A 24,949-nucleotide genomic window follows, 5' to 3' on the forward strand; every position below is an offset into this window, starting at 1 on the left:
AAACGAGCGTTTCGGGGTGGGATCTGGATCCAGACTGGCCTATTCATTCTCATTAGAGTCACTTGTTGAAGATAGAAGAACAAAATATCATATTTCTAGAAATACAGTCGTCAAAAAACCTTGAAGTCTCAGCACCTTCAGATGATTTACACAGCGGAAGAGAGCACTTTCATTAGGGCTCTGAAAAAAAAAAACAGGAAGCGAGGCGAGCAGAGTAGATGAATGAAGTGTAAAAGAAGAGGATGAGTTTCTACTTGTAGGAGGTAATTTATTGAATAAAGAAACACAGAGAGAGTGTAGCGTGTGGTTGGATCCAGTAAAAGCCAGCCTGCTCCCGAGGAAGCCAGCATACCCACAGAAGTTTTCATGAGAAGTATGGTTTTGAGGTTATAGTACCAGATTAAGCCAGTCGTTAGTATCCCATGATGCATCCATGTACTCTTTGCAGTATAATTGAATGATTTTTGCAGTTTTGCTCTGCCACAAAGAAAGTTAAAAATATGTTGTATATGCGACCAGTATATTATTTTTTTTTTTTTTTTTTTTTTTTTTTTTGGAGTGTGACATTTTATGAATGAGACTAGAGGATATTTCGTGAAAAAAATAAAATAAAGGAACTGATTTTGCATTGAATTTTATATGCAAAAGACGTGAAAAGAGCTACAAACCAGAGTGTAGCTGCACATGGAAATGCACAAAAACTAAATAAATAATTTAAAAAATCGTAAAAGACCCCTGAGGATTTTTTTCCCACAGTTTACATGAAAATAATAAGCAGCAACTTTTTGTACTACAAATAAAAAATCATTAAAAAAACACATAAAAAAAAAAATTAAAATAGAAAGCAGTTTTTTTTTTATGATTTAATATTTTTATATAATCATAAATTCAGTTTTATTCAATTACATGATTTGCAAAAGTTTATGTTATGAATTAAATTTTGCGAAGAAAAAAACAAATGCTTCTTCAAAATAAAGTCACTTATTTTTTTTTACCTCACACAATTTTTGTATTCTGGTTTTAAAATGGTTTCAGGTTTTTAGCTGTGCCATTTTTTGTCATTAATTTCTCTTCTTTCCCTCTCTGTCGTTCTCCAGGTTTAGCGATGATAAGGGTTATGTCCTCTACCCTCAAATCGGGGATCGTCTGGACCTCATTTGCCCAGCGTCTGAGCCTCCCGGACCCCGGTCACCCACCGAATACGAGTTCTATAAACTGTACCTGGTTTCGTCACGGGATCAGGCAGACAGGTGTGAAGTGACCGGAGCCCCCAACCTGCTTCTCACCTGCGATAAGCCCAACAGTGATATGCGTTTCACCATCAAGTTTCAGGAGTACTCGCCCAACCTGTGGGGTCACGAATTTAAAACCAATCAGGACTACTTCATCATCGGTGAGTGTGATTTGAATCAAGGCATGTCTGTTGTCTTTAGTTCAGGGAAGTCGTAATCTTCTGCTGGGATTCGGCTGATTGTGACTTTATCAACTGGAACATCTCGTGTTGGGTTGTGTTACTGGGGGTTGTTTTTAAAAAGTGCACAGTAGCATGGAGGGAATGAGGCCAACGTCAACGGAAGCCCATCGATATCAACATTTCAGAAAGTAGATCTGACACAGGAAAGTGATGCACTATAACACTCGGACCCAAAACACGCAATGGGTGTGTTTTCAGCATCTATTGCCAGAATTCCCCCAGTCATAGAATACCTGGAAAAGTATGTGAATTTGAAAAGATTTTCCGATCTGGCAAAGACATGGAGGGGTGATAAAAAGTTAGGGAAAGGTCATAGAACATTATAGCGAATAGATGTTTGTCAGTTCTGGTTTGATGTTCCTAAATCCTCAGTTGAAGCACACACACACACACACACACACACACACAAAAAATCTTGGGCAATTTTTGACACATTTGTATATTAAAAAGTCGATTTGATGTCAAAAGACCTGAAACTGCGTTTGCAACCAACATTTTAATTCATTCAGTTTAATAAATTGTAATGAATCATAACATTTTAATAAATCATAATGTGATATGGTTTCAAAAAGGATATTAAGCTGGAAAAAATGTAAGTCTTGGCTCAGTTTTATCCATCGGGAAATGATTTGCTCATGAAACTGGACGTTAGTACAACCCTTGTGTGTACAAATGAATTATGCAGAGAAAACAGTGTGTATTAAGAAAGTAAACAAATCTTTTTTATATATATACACATGTGGTCAGAACTGTCTGTACCCTGTCTGCATTGTTAATCCTTTTGATCTTTTATAAAAAAAAAATAATAATAATAATAATAATAATTGGAGAATAAGATTTTTAAATGGAGGGAAATTTCATTATGAAATAAATGTTTTATTTTTTATTTTTTTTATCAAATACATGTTGAACAGGACTGGTACCCCTAGCAATTCTTATGATTAAAATATATCTGAAATATATTCCCATTTTGAGCACTCCAGCGTGCTTATGAACATTAAGTTATTCAGCCATGGATTCCTGTTTTACAGAAAAATATAAAGAGGAGGGAAAACAAAGCCCAAATTCCAGATTAATCACCCATCACACTGAGAAAAAACAAAGAACATATTTCTGATGTGCAGTAAAAGATAATCGAGCTTCACAAATTAGAAAGTGGCTTTCTAAACAGCACCTACATCAGCACCTTATGTATGGAAATCCCTCCTAGCAATATCTATAATATATTTTTTTCTAGCAAAATCATGGACTGGTCAAGGAGTTTGATTGGCTAAGGTGTGTGAGCCCTTTATTCACATGAAGAAACATAATTTTTTTTGGAAGAGAAAGAACGAATGTGACCAAAAAGATAGATGGCGGCTGCATAGATACGTCAGATTTTCTTTCTCCGGGGTTAGTTATCAGTCAGATTGTATTCATACTTTTCCAAACCAGGTAATGATGTGATCCGCATTTCAAACACAGGAGATAATAGATCGTTGGTGGGTAGGAGCCTGCGGTTATATTTCTGTGTTTGTTTTTATGACATGTGCAGAGTGTGTGTGAAGGTGTGGCGGATGTCTTGTGTCTAATGTAGTTCAGCTCTCTGTGATAAGAATCAAACTCTTTCCACTGGCTCCTTAGTGGACAAACAAGAGTGAGTTTTCTGTGGTATGTGGACGTCAGGAACAATCCAGGGCTCTTCCGTGTTCTGTTAAGCCTTAACGTAGGTGTCAGTGACACACACACACACACACACGCTGCAGGCTTTATCGTTGCTCAAACAGGCCCGACGCATCGATCGGCAGGCTGTGCCAGTCTATGAGTCCTCAAATGCAAGGTCAGAGGCACACACACACACACACACACAAACACACACATACCCTGCGAGATGAAAAAAGAGAGCGAGAGAAACCATCAAACAAGCATCCACACGGAAAAAAGCAGAAAAGTGATTTTAAGGGTCATTGAACATTTAATTTAGTGTTTGTGTGTGTGCATACGTGTTAAAAATAGTTGTGTGTGTGCGATTTGGGTGCATTTATAAAGCATCTGTCATGACCGGTTGATGTTCTATTTTCCAAAAGAGTGCACATTTGATGACTTCTGACATCTTCATGCCCATGTGTCGGCGCATATGTGTGTGTGTGTGTGTGTGTGTAAGGGTATGTGTACATTAGAGATTTGGACCTTAGGGAGAATGGTATTAATTAACCTACCTTAACATGCGCTAATTTATTCAGCCTAGCTCAAATGAGCTGGAACAGGAATGATTCATGAAACAGAGAGAGAAAGAGAGAGTGTGTGTGTGTGTTTATGTGGAAGAGAGCATTGACAGGTCATTATGGCTGCTGCAATCTCATTGTCTAATTATCACATGGGTCATGAAGACGCCCGTAGGTCACTAATAATAGTGTTTACACACTCTCACACACGTGCATTTAAATGAATAGTTCACCTCAAAATCAAAATGATTATCATTTGTTAAACTATTGTCATCATTTACTCACTTTCATGTCCAAATCTATGGTTTTCTGCACTATAAAGTATGCTATATCGGTATCATATTATTGGTGTTATTTTTGTATTTTTATAAGCTATTATTGAACTTATTAACATTTTGAATCATAGTTTAATTCTCTATTTTATTAAAAAAAAAGTTTTTTTGGTCTGTTTCTATTTAGCTTTAATTTAGTTTTTAGTTTGTTACATAACAATAACAATAACACTGCATATCAGTTAACACAGTATTTTTTTATAATTTTTGTATTATTTTATTATTATTATTATTATTTTTTTATTTTTTTTTTTTATTATTTTATTTATTTATTTTAATTTTATTTTATGTTTAGTTTATATGGCATCAGTATAGTATATCTATATAGGGCAGCATTGAATATTTGTAAAAACTAATTTTAATAAATGCCTAAATTCACTTTTAAAACTTTCTATTTTATTTTTATTATTTTATTATTTTATTATACAGTATATTTTGAAACAAAATGGTATAGAATTGTATCATCAGGCATTTACTTGCCATGCAATGAAATGGTATCAATGGTGTGGAATTTAAGTATCTATGCATAACCAATGGTTTACAATTGACACATTTATCAGTAAAATTTGGAGGATTTTGTATTTACTTGAAAATAGCCCTCCTTATTGTCCTTTTTGGTCCTTTTTTGCCACTTGACAGGCCTAGGTCATAATGTGCTTTTGTTGTAAAGCGTCTCCTTTTGTATTCAATTAAAGAAAACAAGTTTGGAACGACATGAGGAAGAGTACATGATGACACATTTTTCATGTTTGGCTTAGCTATTCCATTAAAGCATGATTTTCCTTGGTTTGCAGTCATTGCAGTATCTATCTTACAGCAGAGTTGCTCGTAAACACACACACACACACACACACACTCGTTGCTGTCAGTCAGCGTGAGGGATTTGAGGTACCTGACTGCAGAGCTGCTCTGGGCTTCTTATCGCCGTGGCATTGCTGTGGCAGCGGATACAGACAGATGGCTAACTGTCACTCAAACTGAGAGAAGAGAACTCAAGAGGAAAAGAGGATGAGAGAGTGAGGGGAGAGAGGAAGAAGAACAAGGCGGACAGACGGGTCTTACCAGGGTTTACAGTGTTTCTCCAAAGAACAGCAGCTCAGACACACACGCAGATGCCAAAAATCTCTGTACGGTTCTGTTACGACTCCGTGAATCATCTTTGTGCGTGTACGTGTGATGTCTTGAGTGTGCCATATTGGTTTGATCCGTATTAATTGCTTCTTTTATGGCGACTGTTTTAAGATTTGAGTGAACAGAGTAACAACAGAGGGACAGAAATAGAAGTAGGAAATGAGAAGAAAACAGAAAAGAGAGGCAGTCGAGGAGCAAAGGGATCGAGGGATTCAGAGAGATCTATATTTGATGAATATTTGAACGTTTTAAAGCCCCCAGACCGAAGTTTTCCCTTCTCACTGAGACAAACGCTAACCACAAACACCAGGGAGAAGAGAAAGGTAAATGAGAGAAAGAGCGAGAGATCTTTTTACACTTAAATTCTCAGCAGCCGCTATCTTCTGCCAGCGGTTTTTGGCTGAGTTGTTTTTATCAGTGCACATCTGGCTCCTGCGATCCGATTGGATAAGAAGAAATTCATTTCGCGCCTTTAGCCAATCAGAACATTTTGGTGCAGACTGATGAGCACAACCATTCCCTGAGTGATGACAGTGATCAGAATAACAAGGGCAGTAAGGATTCAAGGAAACACACACACACATACACACACACACATATATACAGATGAACATGTGAGCCATGTTGACCGACCCTGACAGATTGACGATCAAATCATGCTGAACAGAAGGAATGTCACATGCATACATACAGAAATGGATGGTGCTTGAAAAGGTTTTTTGGGGGTTAAGTTTGGCCTTTAATGTGACGACCAAATGTCAAAGGCCATTTAAAACCCCAAATCACCTACCAGAGATTTGATTCTGATTCTGAATCCATGCCTATTTCCATTTTGATTCAGTTTGATTCTGATTCATTTGGGCATTTAGGTCACAGTTTTTGTCCATTTTGCTTACATGTGAAAGAAACGGTTCAGTTGCTATTTAACAAATATAATCAGCACAACCTAAAGCTGCTCTGTTCAGATGTCCACTTTTGTACGTTATTCTTTTTTTCGCAACAATGTGTAAAATTATGAATCAGTTCAATTTATAATTTCACTTATGAACTCCCGTTAAAGAGTGCAGGCTGTTTGTGAGTCACTTGCTGGTTGTGGTGTTTTTGATTCACTAGAAAGTACTTGTTCATAAGCATAGTTGGTGAATTCGACTACCCTTGTTACTTTGAATGCTTTTGATTCTTAACTGGAAATTAAGAGTCATGCATCTGATTACCACTGCACCCTTTAACGTAAAGATTTGTAAGCCATTACTTAATGAGACACGGCTTTCCTTCTTTTCACATATAATTCAGAATGAAAAAAAAAGTCTTCTTTTACTGATGGGCTGTAGATTCAGCAGAAGGTGCATCGGCGTTGAAAAGGAGTGCAGAAAACACTGACAGAGTAATCTTGGGACTTTAAGAATGTTTATCAGTGTCGCTCAAATGAAGATCGTGACTAATCAGAAAATCGAAGCTTTTGCCCAGCTCTAGCACATTCTGTGGAACAGAAGGAAAAGGTTTGGGTTTAACGAGTCTTGTTTGTGGAGAGTGAGTAAGTGAATGTGACGGGTCGCCTCACCAATTAAGGTCAAGAATCAGAACAGCAACGTTTATGTGTTTGGGGCAAATTGTTTTAAAGAGATAAAACTGAAATAATACAACATGACCAAAACCAAGTTGTGAGGACATTTGAGGTCGGGATATTATAACTAAAAATGAAAAATTAGTCATAATTTACTGCCAAACCTGATTTACTTTCTCTTGTGGAACAATAATGAAGATACTTTACAATAGGATTCCATTTGTTAATGTTAGATAACTACATTAAATCCTAATGCATTTATTAACCTAAGTTAAGGTTTATTTCGATTGCAACTAATGCAGTATTTAAATAAGAAGTTATATCTGTCAAAGGAATAGAACTGAGCTAACATGAACTAACAATACGTTTTATTTGTATTCATTTTCTGATTTGCGTGTTTTCTGCAGAAGATTTTTCAGTTCATTTTTTTGCAAATACGTGAGGGTGAGGGGAAAAAAATACTTTTCGTATAAACTACCTCTTTATGTGTTTCTTCAAATGTACTAATATTGACAGATTTGTGTGAGGGCTAAGTTTAAGGTTGCAGTTAAACAAATGTGATCACTTCTGTTTAAATCCTTTGAGATATAGTGAAACCGATTCGTGTGTTTATGTGTGTGGACGGATGGATTGGAAAGATACTCCCCAAAGGTCAGACAGAAAAAAAGACCACACTAATTGGATTCCAACTAGTTAACATTTGTTTGATTCATTTAACCTCATATAAACACACACACATAGCCTCCACGTTCTCTCTCTCTATGCAGTAACAGACAAAGCCATCATTGTGCCTCTTTCTGCTGAGGAACCACTTGTGGATGGATGTGTTTCCCGAGAATGTGGTGGGGGCGCTTATCCAGCGCTCACCATGCCATTGACCCTTGACATCGCCTCACTAGGCCGAATGCAGAAACACGACGACATGGTCGCAATTTAGTGTGCGAGATCACGCAAACATGACCCGTTAATAGCAATAATGAACAGAGAGCACACACATACGCACACAGCTGCCACAACGGCTTGTGTGTGTGTGTGTGAACGCACAGTGGAAAACAAATGATCCCTCTGATATTAATTCACACATGTGAAACACACAAGCTCATGTTGTAAATCTCTTTAGATCATCTACATAGATCATTTATTCATCAACCACACACTCGCATGACAAACACACTTTTCGGGTAAACAGACTTTAGGCAGAGAGGATGTTTACTGTGTGTGGAGGGAGCTTAAAGAGTCTGGGTGGGATTGGGGTTGACCAGCTGTCCACGGGAGAGACAGACAGATACAGAGAGAAAGGAATTGAAAAGTTCTGGTTCAGATCCTGATTCTACTGTTGAATAGTCAATGTGAAATCAAAGCTGACTCTGTTTGCTTTCTTAATGGGCGTTACTGGCCACGTTATTCCCAAAGAAAGAAATGTTTGTCCTCGCAATCTTTCATCAAAATGTGTTGACTTTCTCTGCTTCTGAAATGATGCGCCGTTTCAGTCGATGTCACCTAGTGCTTTCGTTTTCATATGTTTTCGTTTGTTTCAAAAATATTACTTTTCATTTTTAACAATCCATTAAATGACGGTCAGTTTCAAGTAAGTGCTGTCTAATAATCTATCTAATAATCCTGCGAATCCCACAAAAATATTAAGAAACACAACTGTTCTCAGCATTGAAAATATGCTCACTGTTCATTTGGCTCTTTCCTCCTTGATCCTTCCAGATCTTCATCCACTCATCTGTCCCCTAGATAAATCTTTACATCTTAGTTTATTTATTTTCTTTTAAGCTAGTGTATCTTACCAGCACAAAGTAGTTTCTTCCCCTTATCTGACCTCTTCTGTCGTCTTTCCTTCTTCCTACCCCGTCTTGGCCTCCCATTTTTCTTTTTGGCAGATTTCTCATTCTGCCGTTCTTGATGCCAAAGCCATAATTCACCGAGCACACTGGCTGGCGTGCCAAGATTTTAATAATCGTTAAAAATGCAAAGCCACACTGGCATTTTTGAGTGTGTGTGTGTGTGTGTTCAACTCGCCTCACAGTGCATATGAGCATTACAGCAAACACGAAACCTCACTGATAGTAGGTTCAGAGTTCTCTAGTAGCGTTACACTGAGAGTGAATGAAGCGCAACAATTAGAACAATCTGGGGTGCATTTCCCAAAAGCATAGCTAGCAACTTTGTTGGTTGCAATACAATTTCCCATTGCCAACGAACTAAGATGCTAACAGGTTAGCAACTATGCTTTTGGGAAACGCAGCCCTGGTGATTATCATCAGATCTGATCAGATATACCCTGCAAATACATCAAGTTTTTTTTTTTGCAATGTCTGATCCAGTTTTATCTGTATTTAGCTGAGAACCAGCCACCGTTTACTTTTAGATGATGTTTAGATGTGGGTTGAGCTGAAATTGGGTATAACGAAAACAAAAGTCTGTATTTCCGAAAGATTCAGTGTCTCAAGAACCTTACAAGCTTTGGCAAATTTAGCAACTAGTTCTTTCTAAGATGTGCTCATTATGTTTCGTTTCCCAGCAAACTGATATAAACGTGTGCATGGCAACTCTCGGAAATTGCATCAAGTCAGCCAATCAGATTTGAGGTTGCCAATTGAAGAAAAGTGCCTACCTTTTTTTGTGCAACATACATTGGATTAAAGATTTGGTGGATATACTTCAAAGGCTTAGTTTATCTAAAAATTGAATTCTGTCATTATTCTGTTGTTCCAAATCTTTATGAAATCTAATTTTGGAAAATGACTTGTTTTTTGCTTAGACAGCAGTGTTGTTGTTTTTTACAGTAATGTAGTTTTGGATCCCATTGACTTCTGCTGTAAGGTCAAAAAAAGTAAAATAAATAAAAATAAAACATTTTTTTTTCTTCTGCAGAATAAAGTCATACAAGGGACAGAATGATCACATATTTTCTGGTTGAACTATTCATACTGCTTTTTGAGTATCAGCAGCATTAAGTCATCCATTTTGCTTTTTTTTTTTTTGTTGGCCACAAACCGACCACTTAGACAGGAAGAGACTTGTAAGTTTCGGAGATTGTAAACATGATGTTCCTGTGAGACAGATAAAACCTGAGTACCCTGACTTCCTAAAAACGCAGCTTTGCCAGTTTGAGAAAGCTCTTGGCACTTTTTGCGCAATATGCATCTGTCTGTGAATCCGGTCGTACCATCTGAGACTGGGACTATTCCTGTAATAATCAACGAATCTATGAAGCATGAAGCCGAATGCTGAAAATAGAATAGGACAGAACCCTACCGTCACCACAGCCAGGGCAGATTAAACCAGACATCGTTTAAAAACAAGACATTACCACGGTACGTTCTGTCCTATGGTTTAATATGCTCTTCTACCGACTAATGAGTGCTAATATTCCCTCCATATATTTACAGCTGTGCGAATGAGTTTATTAATATGGAGTAGAAGATGCATGTCTCAGCTGGGTTTGTGCCACCGCACCTTCTGCTCAGTGCATGAAGCCTGTTCCTCCCCTCTGAAACCAGAATTGTAATGCATGCAATTAAGGAGTCTAATTAGGGTAATTAATTCTGTGGGAGAGAGGAACCCAACACTTCTCCATTCACGGTTATAGATCTGACTTAATCCCTGTGCCCTACACTCCAAACACAAAGCTGTCTCAGATAATGGGGGCCAGGGACTCTGCGTGCGTGCATGTGTGTGTGTGTGTGTGTGCGTGCGTGGATCCAATGTCTTCTCTCAAGCTAACAGACTGCTCTCAAACTCAAATGCTCTGGAAACTCCTCAGGCATGGAAAATGAAGGAAATGGGGAAAGGTATGATATAGAACATTGCGAACGACTCTTTTTGATGATTCATTTGAATCGATTCACAAACCAACAGTGATGTTTTGAGGATCCAATACCAAACTTGTATTTTTCAAATGAACTGTCCAAATGAATGATTCCTTCAAATAAATTGGACGGAGTGTTACATTTATGTCTTTTTTGTTTTCCACCGTGTGAGGAATTGTAGCTTTTGTGCATCTGTGTATGTCTGTCCCCAGTGAAAAATGAACAAATCTTTTTAAGTGTCTAAATGAACCGAATCATTCCAATTAATTAGACATCCCATATAACTTGGTTTTTCAAAAGGAAAAATGCATTTCAGATTCAGTCACAGACAGAAGACAAGGCATTGTGTTTGTGTAAGAAACTCTAAACTATATTAATCTCTGTCTTTCTCATGTTATATATTTTTCTCTCTTGCACACACACACACACACACATATTAAGATCCAAACCTTTAAATATACTTACACATCCTGTCATTTTAGCAAAGCCAGCCACAATGTGGCTTTGGATAAGCTTGAATAACTCATTTAGTTCATTTACATAAACACAGACCAACCCTGCTTTTCTCTTTCTGTCGTTCTTTCTCTCGCACACTCAAACACATCCAAGAGATCTTCCTCGCTGCCTTCCAAACCCTCATTCTTCTATTCCTGCTCCAGTCTGTGAATCCACAGAGGACAAACAGACAACAGAAAGTATGTCACATTCGGCAAATCAAACCGCACAAGCAAGCTTTAATCAAACATATTTCCTGTCACAGTATAAACACACACACACACGCACACACATTTGCACACAAATCTTAGTTATCCCTTTCATTCTCTTCCCCACAATCCATCATCTCTATTCCGACTGATTCTTTCTGTCCATCTCCCTCTTTTTCATTCGCTCTCGTTCTATCTCTCTCCCTCGAGCCCTATGCAGGCATAGATGTCAGGATACATTATTTCACCCGGCTACCTCCCATGTTTCTCCCATTTCTCCTCTCCTCTCTTTTCCTCTCTATCCTGCGCTCTCCTGGTGATGGTGATGTTTGGGGTTTTGTGTGTTTCGGATATACAGATGATAAAAGAAGAGCTAAAAACTCGACAGGATCTCTCACAGAAGGTGAACATTTTGTCCCTAGTTGGTCTCTCAGTCTGTCTGTCTCTCTCTCTTCACACACACACACACACACACACACACACACGGCCAGTGAATTATGGTTGGCTCTAGAATATGTCCAGCCCTAAAGTACTCCAGATGTTGGACTGTGTGTGTGTGTGTGTGTGTGTGTGTGTGCGGTTCTGGCTGTTCTGTCAAACAGAAGGGCCAAAGTGAATTCAGGTTTTTCTTTGTTTTGTTTTTTACCCTGTGTGTGTGTTTAAAAACGTTATTTCGTGTTTGGCTTCTAGGCACACACTTCTATTCTTGCTGCTTTTCTCGTTTGGCAGTGTTCTGCTTGCTTTCATTAGAACCTGTAATTAAAACGACAGTGAAATGTGATTACAGTCTTTAAGATGTTGGACTGTTCTGCACACACTGACATGGGCTTGGGCGGCACGACACTGTGCACACTGTGCAATGGTAGAAACGGATTGGTGAGGTTGAATACTGTTTTTGTATACATATGTGAATATGTACGTTCAAAGTTTAAGGTCAGTAAGAAATTAACACTTCTATTCAACAAGGACACATTCATTTGGATAAAAAGTGACAGTAGAGATATAACGGTACAATAAATTCTGTTTCAAACAGGGCTCTCAACCGGTTCAAGGAACAAAAACGAGAACCGGAAATGAACAAAATTTTACGTTAAAAATAACTTTATGAAGCGGTATTTATTCTTCTCTAACCGGTTTTGGAATGATAGTAATACAGAGGAACGCAGGAACAGAAACATTAAAATAGCCCTGGTTTCAAATAAACACTGTTCTTTTGAACTTCCATCAAGGAATCCTGAAAAAAAAATGTTTTTTTATCATGGTTTCCACAAAAATATTATACAGCACAACTGTTCTGAGCATTGGTAATATAAGGACAGTTTCGGAAGGATCCTGTGACACTGAAGACTGGACGGCTGCTGAAAATTCAGCTTTGTGTCACAAGAATAAATGAACTTTTAAAAACATTAAAATGTTTATATGTATGCCTTTTTATTTTATTGTTAATCTTTATAAAGATTATAAATGATCTTATTCACTTGCGTCCATTAAGTTCTTATAAATAAATAATCTGAAGTGTCTTATCTTATTAAATATTTTTGTGTGGAATATTCAGCAAGTAGTTTGTCATACATACCATTACAGTTATACGAAACGATTCCCGATCCACCCACCTCTTCACTGAAACACTTTAGCTGTCCCCCGTGTGCCTGTGTGTTTGCCGTTTGGCTTTGATATGACCCAGAAATGAACGGTCCAGCCACACTCTCCGCTCTGTTACTCCTCTCCTGTTTTTTCAGTCTCATACTTCCCAGCATCTTTCTTAATATAGCAACCCCCTCCTTCCCTCTTTCTCCATCTCTTTATCTCTCTTTCTTTCTGCCTCTCGCTTTCTTTAAAGAATGCCATCTCCTTCCTCCCTTCAGACCATTGACCCACTTCTCTCTTTTCTTGCTCCTTCTCTCGCGCCACACTTTTGTCCTTCACCTCAACAACTTCTTCATCTCCACTCTTGAAGTGAAAGTTGTCCGGAGGGCAAACAAATGTTGCGTCAGCAGCGTGTTTCGTGTGGCAAGGCTAATATAACAAGTTGTAAAGTATACATAGATTACATGCGTGCATAGGCAGACAAGCCTGTGGATAGATTGGTGATATTACAGATATCTAGGTGCACATGAACAAATGTTAAGTGTCAAATGCATTGATCTCCCCCAGTCCTTTCTCAATCTTTCTTTTTTCTTGTCTTTCTTTAATTAAAATTCACTGGATGTTTAGGCTCATGCAGACATGACTCATGCGGTTTGAAACTGAACCCACACAGTGGAAGCAGATATATTCAGATTCCTGTTGCATAGATCCACACGCATGCTCTCCGCTGAGGTCTGCACTTGAGCGCTGTTGCTCACAGACATGACCCAGTTAGGTTGGATGTCCTTCCTCCTTTCTGACCCACATCCTCACTGTCAGCCCGCCACTCTTCTGAGATTACGAAAGATCCGTGCCTGAACGCCGATGACGTTCTTTCCGTAACCCCACAGAACCTAGGAGTCCTGCGGAGATGTCCCATCATGCCTTGCTCCACTCTTGTGTTCTGGGATGAAGTGTTGCTTTCTAAAATGCTGCTGCCGTCTGGAGAGGCCTGTTGGTAGCACTTACTGTAGCCAATGCATATTTATATAATTCATTATGACATTCTTTATTCATTAAAGAATGCATTATCTAATATGAAAATTATCTATGTGCAAATAATGCACATTGTAATACAGTACTATGTTTATTAATTTTTTAAACTACGGTTATTTACAATTGTTATATTTTGCGTAGTTACAATACATTACCATATTACAGTATATTATATATATAATGTGTGTGTATATGTATGTGGGTCAAAGACATTAAGATGTCCACATCAAAAGAAATGTACAAAAGTGATTTTCATAAAAAGCACATTAAATGTAAGTAAAATGTCTACTTTTAAGGTTTCAAATAAGTTTTTGGAGAATAAAATGTCAAAATTTGGTTGAAATAATGTCACATTGTCATTGAGTGTAACACAATATTTATGCAAAAATTCAAACGACATGTTTATTCTGACGCGTAGATATTAAAATATCTAAAAGAATAATGGAGCATACTAACTTTTATTGTGTTTTAAATTAGTAAAAAATTCTTACTGGCAAATGGGCAAAACCTAGGATAGTGGCAAATGTTAAATCTTCGGTAAATCAGGGGAAAATGTATGATATTTATTTTTTGCTCAGAAAAACAAAAACAAAATTGCAATTAAATAAAACAGAAAACTTTTTGCATTTTTTGAGGGGAACAGTTTTAAGCAGTATTACACTTTTTTTATGCTTAAACACTTTTTCGTCTTTGACCCATGTGTATATATATATATATATATATATACATACACACAATTATTTTATATTATAATTATATGTATATTTAGGTTTGTTTTCTATTATTTTAAAAGATAACAAGGGAACTGGACAATGGCTCAATGTGTGTGCCTTTGCATCATGGCTCTTTTGCACCAAGCATGTTCCATCAGCTTATTTAATCATTTTTGTTTTTGTTTGTTTTATGTAATGTATTTAGAGGCTTTATAAGCCTTGATGGTATTGATATTCATACAGTAGATCCCACAGCTGATTTACAGTCCAACAGGATTAGAGCTGTCTGATCTCATTACATGAGCCACCAAATGCTTTATTTGTTTACAAGCTTATTTATAGACTCATTTCAACCTTATCTGGAGGAAAGGACGAGGGATTCTTCAGATCTGTCTCTGTCTCTCTTTCTCTATGACCTCTGCCCTCGTAAGCAGCTTTTTTCTCTCGGACACTTGCTCCGCTGGAGTTTGTATTTGTGTTGTGTGTTTACTCATACAGGCTGATGGGCTGGCAGCTGGAAGTGGAATGGTTAAGAGGTCAGACTGGTTAAACTCTCTCTAGTGGTTCACGAGTCTGCCTGGCAGGCCTCCAGCACCAACCTTTTCTTAGTACTCGAACCACTGGAGCCTTTAACCTCATGCTCGCTCTGACACACTACTACAGCATCCATTTACAGCATGGAAATGTATGCGCTGGCAGTGCTTGTGGTGTCATGCTTGCTTTGGATTCAGCTTTGTGACTGAAAGAGTGTGTTTTGGTGTGTATATAAGAGGAAGGATATGTGCTCCTTGCGTGTCTTCGGTCGGGTCCTCCTGAAGACGCTGGCAGCAATGTGCCGCCCGAGAGAGCAATGACCATAATCTGTCTGGATGGGTAGAAACGTGATTAGCTGGTCACAACTGAAAATGTCATTGTACATATAGAAAAGATCATGCAGGGGTGTAGCTAATAGAGCATCACAGTCCCGCCCACAGCCCGAGAGAGCTCTGGTGCCGGAAGTAAATTTCCCATTCATTTCTCTCATTGACTTTCGGAAAAATCCGTATCTAAAGAGTTTTAGAGCATGTGTGAGGATAACCACCTACGGCTGAACTCATAAGCATATACCATCATTCCGAGTGAAAAAATGTATCTCAAAACAAGGTTAGTGCCCCATGAACCTTTGGCGTTTATATGAGCATATACTATCGCTTAGTACAGCCGTAGCTGGTTTTAAGTCTACCATGTATGCTCTATAGGGTCAAATGTGAGTGGGAACAACCCTAGGGGTCCAGAGGTGCAGAGGGGCCCTCAAGAATGTATTTATGTGAGAATATAAGAAATATTGCAGATTTGATACAAATTAGCCTTAACTGACAGCATTTGTGGCATAATGTGTCATAACTGTTAAAAATGAGTTTAAATTGTATTAACAATTTTCCATGAATTTTCCACTTCATTGGCATGACAATGGAAAGCAACAAACTCTAAAATAAAGAAATAAAAACTTTATAATTTCTGTTATAAAGTTATGACAGAAGACTGAAAGCAGGTGTTTTTTGTTGTTGTTTTTTTTAGAACTAAAGAATCATAAAATGATGCGCTACCATTCAAAAGTTTAGGGTTGGTTAAATTAATTTTAGTCTAATTTTGGCTGCATTTATTTAATTAAAAGTGCAATTTAAAACAGGAAGATTGTGGAACTGAACAAATAAAAAAATGATATTCTGTTTTCCTATTTTACTCCAGTCTTTAATTGTTACTTGATCTTTTTAGAAATGTTTCTAATGTGCTGATGTGGTGCTTAAGAAACATTTACAATTGTTGGATTGTAATGGAAACAGTTGTGCTACTTAATGTTTTTCCGGAAACTGATACATTTCTACAGGATTCTTTGATGAATAGATAGTAGAAAAAAAGCAACAGAAGCCTTTACTGTTGCATTTGATACATTTAATGTGTCCTTGTTTAATAAAAGTATTGATTTCTTTCTTTCCAAAAAAATCTTACTGCCCCAAACTTATAAACGGTAGTGTGCAATGCTTTTAAAACACTCTGAATTCAAAAATAGACAATTGGCAAGTCAATTATTTCATTGTCGTAATTATTCTACAAATGCTTTCGATTGTACAGAGCCAGCAATATTCAATATTAAGTCGTGGTCTTATGAAAGAAAGACTGAGAAATGCTCAGTTTTGTAATACTTCAGTATAAGTGGGTATCAGAAAATGTATTGTCCTAACATTTTGTTTAAAAAGGAGGCCCAGCTCAATATACAGTCAGGAGGCCCAGAATTCCTAGCTGTGTGTGTGTGGGGAGTAGATTATATATACACTCTCGTATGTCATTTATGTTTTAAACATGTTTGCTTTTGACAACTGTATTCTAGTGTTACTGTGTGCATGTGATCATCTGGGACATTATGAGCTGCAATTATGCACCATTGCCAAGATTGTCAGTGTGATATACTCGTGCCTACCTCGAGAGGCTCCTTAATCTGTCCCGCTCACAGATACACACACGAGCTGATGTTAGCCTGTGCTGCTTTATCATAGACTCGCACTGGGCCATTCATGATGACAGCGCGGTCTTGTCAGACACGTCAGGGTGAAAGTCATTTACAGCGCACGTCGTCTCCGTCCTCCTGTGCCTCTTCTGAGGATGTCATAAACCGACCAATCAGAGCGCAGAACGCTCCGCTCAGAAACATTAAGAGAAGTGCCATGAAAATCTGCATCCATTTTGACATCAGCAGGCATTTTGTCTTATAAATTGCTGTTGTTTTGGTAGATAACGCCATAAATTGTGCCTTGCAAGAATATTGCGGCATTTTTCCTGCTTTTAAAGTTAATGGAAAACATTATGATTTTGCCCCAGCTGTGACTCTTACTTGGCAACTCTTTTTGGTGAGTTCTCCTGTCCTTTTTTTTTTTTTTAGCTGTCAGTACGCTCTTAATTGCTTAAGAAGGCTTCATTAATGGCTTAAATTAACCATATGAATGTGTTGCTTTTGATTTATTGAGTCTTATTTAGTTTCAGGAAATATGAAGTGTGAGCCAGAGGTGGAAATAGTTGGCTGAGGACAGCAGTGCAAATCTCTCCTGATTCAGTTCTGTACTAAAAAAACACACACACACATATTTCACACTCTCACGCTAACTTCATGTTTTGCAGCTCAATACTGCATGTGTTTTGAGCCATTTTTAATGGAATATCGTGAGTTATTTACAGCTCGTAGTCTGAGAAGAGCATCTGTGGAATGTTGCCGATTATATAGAACATTCATTTCGACCTGTTCCTCAGTTTGTAACAAAGAGAAAACCTGCTTTTAGTGTGTATACATATGCAGTTTGAATGAAAGCGTAGCAGGAAAATGCGCCAGAGGGGTTGAAAACAGAAATGTGAGGCTGATATTTTATTAAAAGGATCATTTTCGTCAAAAATAAAAATGGAGAATGAATTACTGTCACGCATGTTGTTCTAAATGCTGTGGTTTTCTTTCTTCTGTAGACAAGGAAAGCAGATGCTAATGCTGTTCTTTTCCATTCCAAAGCGAATGGGAATTGTCTAGCAAGTAACAGAAGTGAAAAAAAAGTAGTCTTCAGAAGCCATGTGTGATGAAAAGATCCTAATTTAAGTGTTTGCTAAAAAGCCTACCCTCTGCCACTAATCTCACATTATTGTGATTTGAACATTTTCATATTCAAAATCATTATAATCAATCTCTGATGTGATTGCAAGACTCAATGATGTGCCATAGTTGACTATATGTGAGATTTGAAGTGTTTAGCATTATTATATATGCACTGATTTATACACTAATTTATGCACTTATTTATACATTAATATTTCAAATGAGCTTTTATTTCTAAAAATGTCAATTTGATTTTGTGACTTTTTATCAGATTTTTTTAAATTCTGTTTAGTTTTTGTATTTTTGTATAAATTGTATTATTATTATTATTTTTTTCAGATTTAGTTTTAGTAAGTTAAGACATCAGTTTAAAAATGTTTTTGTTGTTGTTAGTTTCCAAGGCAACATTTTGAATTAAAAGTGATTAAATTATTTTTACCACTGGATTTCCTGTAACTAACAGGTAACTGTCACTCATTGATGTAGATATTTATGCATTTATGTAATACATATGGGTGATTAAATGATGACCACATTTTCATACACATGCGTATATGCTTTCGCAGTTAAATCGACAGGTTACAAATATCCCACAATATTCCTTTAACAGACAGAATTTGAATATTTATGATGCCTTGATTATCTGCCATTAAAATACATCTAACATATATGCTACTGTACATAAGTACATCAGATTTGCACACACACAGTCTCTCACTGTCTGTAACTCTAATAAACACACTCGCACACAAATGTGCTTCCACAGTAATAGCCGTGGGATAACACCCACACATAACACACACGTCTGACTGACTAGCGCTTTATCACCATCATTAGTGTGACGAGAGGCATCCCAGAACCCCTTTACATAAATACATGCGTGGGAGATGCACGCTCAATCACACTCACACACACAGCCTCCTCGGCTTCATTTATTTGTTGTTTTGTTCACTAAATCGCACTTCTGGCCTTTAAACTTCATTCTTTGTATCAGTTCTTCTGTCTTGAATCTTTGTGACACGCAGCGGTTTTTATTCTTATCCTGGAGAGAAATGCACACACTGAGGTGAATAAAACACACGTAGCGATTAGGAACGAATGACTGCAATGTTTCTTCATGACTTCTGCACTTCGTTTCTTTCTGTTCCTGCTATATATGACTTGGAGAATGGTGTTTCTTTTCCACTCCGTCCTCCGCTTCTCCTCATCCCGCCATCACTGCTGATCATTGTCTCAATTACTCATCCTGTCCTTCCTTTATTCTTTCTCTCTCTCCTTCTCTAAGTCTTTGTGTTTCCATCAGTCTCTCATCCCATTTTTACCTCTTTATCTCTCTGTGCCGGTTTGTTTCTCTCTCTCTCTGCCTCCCATTTATCTCTGAAGGAGAGCTGAAGCTACAGCTTTGCTACTTACAATAAACAGTTGTTCTTGCTTGTCTTTTGACTCTCCCATTTTTATTTTTTTTCTGCCACAAGACCTTTCAGTACTTCAGCTTATAGGGAAGAGCCACATTCATAGTCCCTCTCGTCTTTTCTGTCGTCTGCTCACACATTTGGTCTTTCCATCACCTCCTATCGTCTCTCTTCTCAATCACATCAGCAACAGCTTGTCAGAGACCATTAGTGTCTCCCTCCCTCCGTCTCTCTCTTTTCTTTCCATCTCACGTAATGTCTCAAAATATCCATGTTTAAGGGTTACAGTTAACCTTGACCTTCCGGCTCTATCTATCTATCTATCTATCTATCTATCTATCTATCTATCTATCTATCTATCTATCTATCTATCTATCTATCTATCTATCTATCTATCTATCTATCTGTCTGTCTGTCTGTCTGTCTGTCTGTCTGTCTGTCTGTCTTCTGTCTGTCTGTCTGTCTGTCTGTCTGTCTTCTGTCTGTCTGTCTGTCTATCTTCTGCCTGTCTTCTGTCTGTCTGTCTGTCTATCTTCTGCCTGTCTGTCTGTCTTCTGTCTGTCTTTCTCTCTGTCTGTCTGTCTTCTGTCTGTCTGTCTCTCTGTCTTCTGTCTGTCTGTCTCTCTGTCTGTCTGTCTTCTGTCTGTCTGTCTCTTTGTCTTCTGTCTGTCTGTCTTCTGTCTGTCTGTCTGTCTTCTGTCTGTCTCTCTGTCTGTCTTCTGTCTCTCTGTCTGTCTCTCTGTCTGTCTTCTGCCTGTCTGTCTGTCTGTCTATATTCTGTCTGTCTGTCTATCTTCTGCCTATCTGTCTTCTGTCTGTTTCTCTGTCTGTTTGTCTCTCTGTCTGTCTTCTGTCTGTCTGTCTGTCTGTCTTCTGTCTGTCTGTCTCTCTGTCTGTTTTTTGTCTGTCTCTCTGTCTATCTCTCTGTCTCTCTGTCTGTCTCTCTGTCTGTCTGTCTATCTATCTATCTATCTATCTATCTATCTATCTATCTATCTATCTATCTATCTATCTATCTATCTATCTATCAATCATCCGTCCGTCTTTTTATGCCTCTGTCCTGAGAGCGTGAGTGAGGGAGAGATGAAGGTGTGAAGGCCTCTTTTTTCACACCTTCCATGGGTCATTGGTGTTATGTTATTCTGCTGCCCAGGGGTGTTTTGTTTCTGAAATAGATAAAAACGTTTAAAATGTCCACCTGAGACTGAGAGAGCGTGATTTATTTAAAATAAATGAAGCAATCAGAATCAGGAGGCACAATATATTTCACCAGCGTGGGGCGGAGGTGTGTCTGTCCTCCATTATTCTCTCTCTCACGCCATCCCTCGGTAAATAAGATCTGGCACTCTCACTTACATCGGATCATTATTTCTCTCTCTCTCTCTCATTTAAGACGGCCAGGCCTTATTACCAAGGACAAGCTGTCCTGTCCTGTCTTCGGCCCATGCGTCTGGCCCACATGTAACAAGCCGTCGGCCGCTCTTAGCTCACCTCGACCCACATGCATCTCACATGACGTCCACCTGTAGCCCACTTCATATCAGGAGCAGCCATCACTGGCCCACTTACTATAGGTCCATGAAGCTCACCAATATCATTTCTCAAGAACCTGTCAGCATTATGGAGGAGTCCTGGATTAAGCGAGTTTGTGTGTGTATGAGTGATAGATGCAGTTTGACGCATTTTAGGATGTTAAATGACCTCCTCAGGGACCGGAAATTAGGCCTCATTAGAGCTGCACCATGATGCAGAGTGACATTTGTGTGTGTAAATCTACATTCAATCAAATATCTGTGCAGAATGACTGTGTGTCAGAGGGAACTAATATTGCTACAGTATCAGATCTGTGTCTTTGAGTCTGTTTGTGACACCATATCACACATTATTGTGTAGCATGCAGAATTTATGCTGTTCACATTGAGGTCATTTTCAGTAAAATACTCCCTAGTTGACAATTTCCCAGAAAATTGTCTGTATTGTGTGTAGTATACAAGCAGACTCACAACTGTGAGATACTGTATCCCACACTGTGGTGATCTTAACTCAATCTTTTATATTGATACTGTAACAAATCATTATTGTTAACATCTGTCTTGACTCATGATTTGATAAGGCTGCCAGAAGTACAGTATATGAAAACAAAGCTTAATGTTTCATGCAGTGTTGCTTTTCAAGTATGTTTATGTTTTTCATATGTGGAAACAAGTCATAAAAGACAAATTAGCCCGATTAAGAACAAGAAGTGATTGCGGTTGATTGTCTGCTGTGTGTGATACCTGTATACTAATGTCATAAATCTTTCTTTCTTTCACAGCTACATCAGATGGGACGCGTCAGGGGCTGGAGAGCATGAGAGGCGGAGTTTGCGCTACACAGGGCATGAAGGTGGTGCTGAAAGTGGGACAGAGTGAGTAACACACACACACACACACACACACACACACACACACTCTCTTGGGAGCATATCGGCAGACAAGGCCAGAGGGTTGGTCACCTGAAACAGTTACGGATGGATGCTGGATTTGCTGAAACTTAGGCTCAGTATAGCATTTCTCTCAGTGGCACACATGACCACGCTCGTGACCAATAGCTTTTGTTTGCACGCAAACACAAACTCTGTTGGCCTCTTGTTAGTTTTCATTATTAAACTCAGGAAAACAGCAGTAAGTGAATCCCAACAGACTGTGGACACAAGTCCCTGAGCCGTAACAGTACACCACAAACACTCGTGTCTGTTGTGTGTTTAGAGTTATTTATCAGTCATGCCTATCACACTACACTGTTGAATAAGAGAGGATTACCACGGCTCAAAGACTATGAAACGCTTTGTTTTTATTTTACTCTTTTTTCGGCCTCCCATCTTTGGCTATGATTTAGATTTATTTTTATTTTTTTCAGAACATTTATTGACTTTACTTAAAAATCCCTTTTGCTCTCTCTTTGTCCCTCTCGCTCTCTCACTGTAGTTGTTATCTGCTTCGTGGCTGAAAGGTCACGTCTGTTTTGTTTGTCATCTAAATAAAAGCCGTTTCGGTTGGAGATATCTGATGAGATGTGCCTGCACATAAACACACAGACTGTCATGGCATTTTGACAAGTGTGACAGCTCGCCATAGACTCAGAGATGACTGTGTGTGTGTGTGTCTGTGTGTGTGTGTGTGTCTGTGTGTCTGTGTGTGTCTGTGTGTGTCTGTGTGTGTGTGTACGAGAAATGTCTGTCTGCTGTCTAAAGTGTTTGTAACCTCACCAGTAGCCCCTCAACAACAACATATATATATATATATATATATATATATATATATATATATATATATATATATATATATATATATATATACACACACACATACACACACACACACACACACACAAATTTTGGAGTGATTAAGACATTGTTTTTGAAATAAGTCTCGTCTTCGTTCTCATCAAGCAGCAAGTTTGATAATACAGCAAAAACAGAAATATTTTCTCTTTTAATATGTTCTAAAATGAAATGTATTTGTGTGTAAATGCAAGAAGTTGCATTTAAATCCCAGTATCATGCTTATCAGGTTGTGATGCGGTAGCATATTTGTTTTTGTTACTGTATGTTGTAAGTTTCTCAATCATGTGTCCATAGGTCCATATGGTCTGCCGGCCAAATCTCCCAAACCTGACCCTGCGGACCGTATCAACAGCCTGAATCCAGGTAAACACAGCTGCCTTTGGTATCAGGAGGACATGGCTCATCCCAAACAGACACAACATTAATAAAAGAACAGAACTAACTAAAGAAACAAGGGAAGGAAGCGACAGATGGATAGAGAGAAACAGGCATCTTGGCGCTCGGGTTCTTTTTGATATATTCCACCCTTCTGTTTGTTCTCTCCTCCTCACGTTCCCTCATTTTTTCCCCTCTAATTCACCATCCGCTGTCTTCTACGGAGGCCTTGGAGCCACGGACTGGAGGCAGAATGCGGTGGGGGTAATGGCCGCACGGGGAAAGATAAAGGATGAGAGGAGGAGAGAGCCGCCGTTTCGGAGACTTATTAATGCCATTAGTTTTTGCGGCTTGAGTTTAGTTGGTCCTGAGAGGAAGAAAGACACAGAAAATGGGAGGGAGAGGAAGGATGATTAGTGTAGGATGATAGAAAGAGAAAATTACTCACACTCTTTGTTCGTCGGGTGTGACATTTGGGAGCAAGAGACTGTTGCCTTGTGTCCTATTCTGTTTTTGCTCTGACTTACACAGACGAAAACAAAATCTATCTGTCTGTCTGTCTATCTGTCTGTCTGTCTGTCTGTCTGTCTGTCTGTCTCTCTGTCTGTCTGTCTGTCTGTCTGTCTGTCTCTCTGTCTGTCTGTCTGTCTGTCTCTCTGTCTGTCTGTCTGTCTGTCTGTCTCTCTGTCTGTCTGTCTGTCTGGTTGTCTGTCTGTCTGTCTGTCTGTCTGTCTGTCTCTCTGTCTGTCTTTCTGGTTGTCTGTCATGACTTGGAGTGGTGGAGGATGTAGGTGAGTTTGGGAGGCTGCAGGTCATTATGAGCACAATAACACCGAAAGTCAGAGAGACACGGTGCGAAGGAGGAGGTGGAGGAAAGGAGTGAGGGATGGAGAGAAAAAACAAGAGGAATTGTGTCAAGAATAATGATGGGGCAATTGAGAGCGCCTGCAGTCAGATCCCTGTATTTCCGACCGTTCCCGTGCTCTGCAGGGGCTCTCATGGTCTCCCGTAGAGATCACAACTGCACACACACATATACGCGCACTGAAACATCAGATAAGTAAGCACAATGGTCATTTGTTCCATGTCTTGTATTTAATGTGTGTGTGTGTAATCAAACCCGTTGTACATTTCCAATCTGTGTTTCCCATTGCCACTAAGCTATAGCTTTCCTTCTTAAAGGAATAGTTCACCCAAAATCAACAGTGTTTTATTCTGTGGGACACAAAATGAGAATATTTTGCTACTGCCAGTTTGCATACACCGTAACTATAAAGTAGTCCATAAAACTCAACTATTTCAGGTCTTCTGAAGGCTTGTGTGAACACCAAAATTTAAGTTTGATTCAGTTAAATTCAAATTTATATGCCCTTCTTTCAATACAGCCAAAAGTGACTGTGTCAAGTTGTTTTTCAATGGAAGTTCATTTCAGTTGGCTTTTCAAGCAAATTTGATGTCACCAAACACCTTTGGTTCTCTACACATTGCAAACAAAACATGCTGTAGCAACAGAGGGCAAGATTTACATTGTAAAAACCACTTACATAGCAGTCCGTTGCTCAAGTCATATGGAGCATTTTATGTTTATTTGTCAAAACAGCTGCTTGGACTTTGTGCAAAACATCTAATTTTGTTTTCCACACAAGAAAGATAGTCCTG

At 38.5% G+C, this 24,949-nt stretch overlaps 1 protein-coding gene across 1 annotated transcript in view; it reads left to right on the plus strand.

Annotated features, from left to right (window-relative positions):
- LOC113105645 (ephrin-B3) overlaps positions 1 to 24,949 on the plus strand; it is a 67,593-nt gene that overhangs the window by 36,227 nt on the left and 6,417 nt on the right. Inside the window, exons 2-4 of the mRNA XM_026266844.1 lie at positions 1,098 to 1,393; positions 21,905 to 21,997; positions 23,210 to 23,278. Of these exons, the coding sequence (XP_026122629.1) occupies positions 1,098 to 1,393; positions 21,905 to 21,997; positions 23,210 to 23,278 (458 nt within the window). The remainder of the gene's footprint in view (positions 1 to 1,097; positions 1,394 to 21,904; positions 21,998 to 23,209; positions 23,279 to 24,949) is intronic.

Source organism: Carassius auratus, chromosome 7 (assembly GCF_003368295.1).
Source record: "Carassius auratus strain Wakin chromosome 7, ASM336829v1, whole genome shotgun sequence".
Lineage (NCBI taxonomy): Eukaryota > Metazoa > Chordata > Actinopteri > Cypriniformes > Cyprinidae > Carassius > Carassius auratus.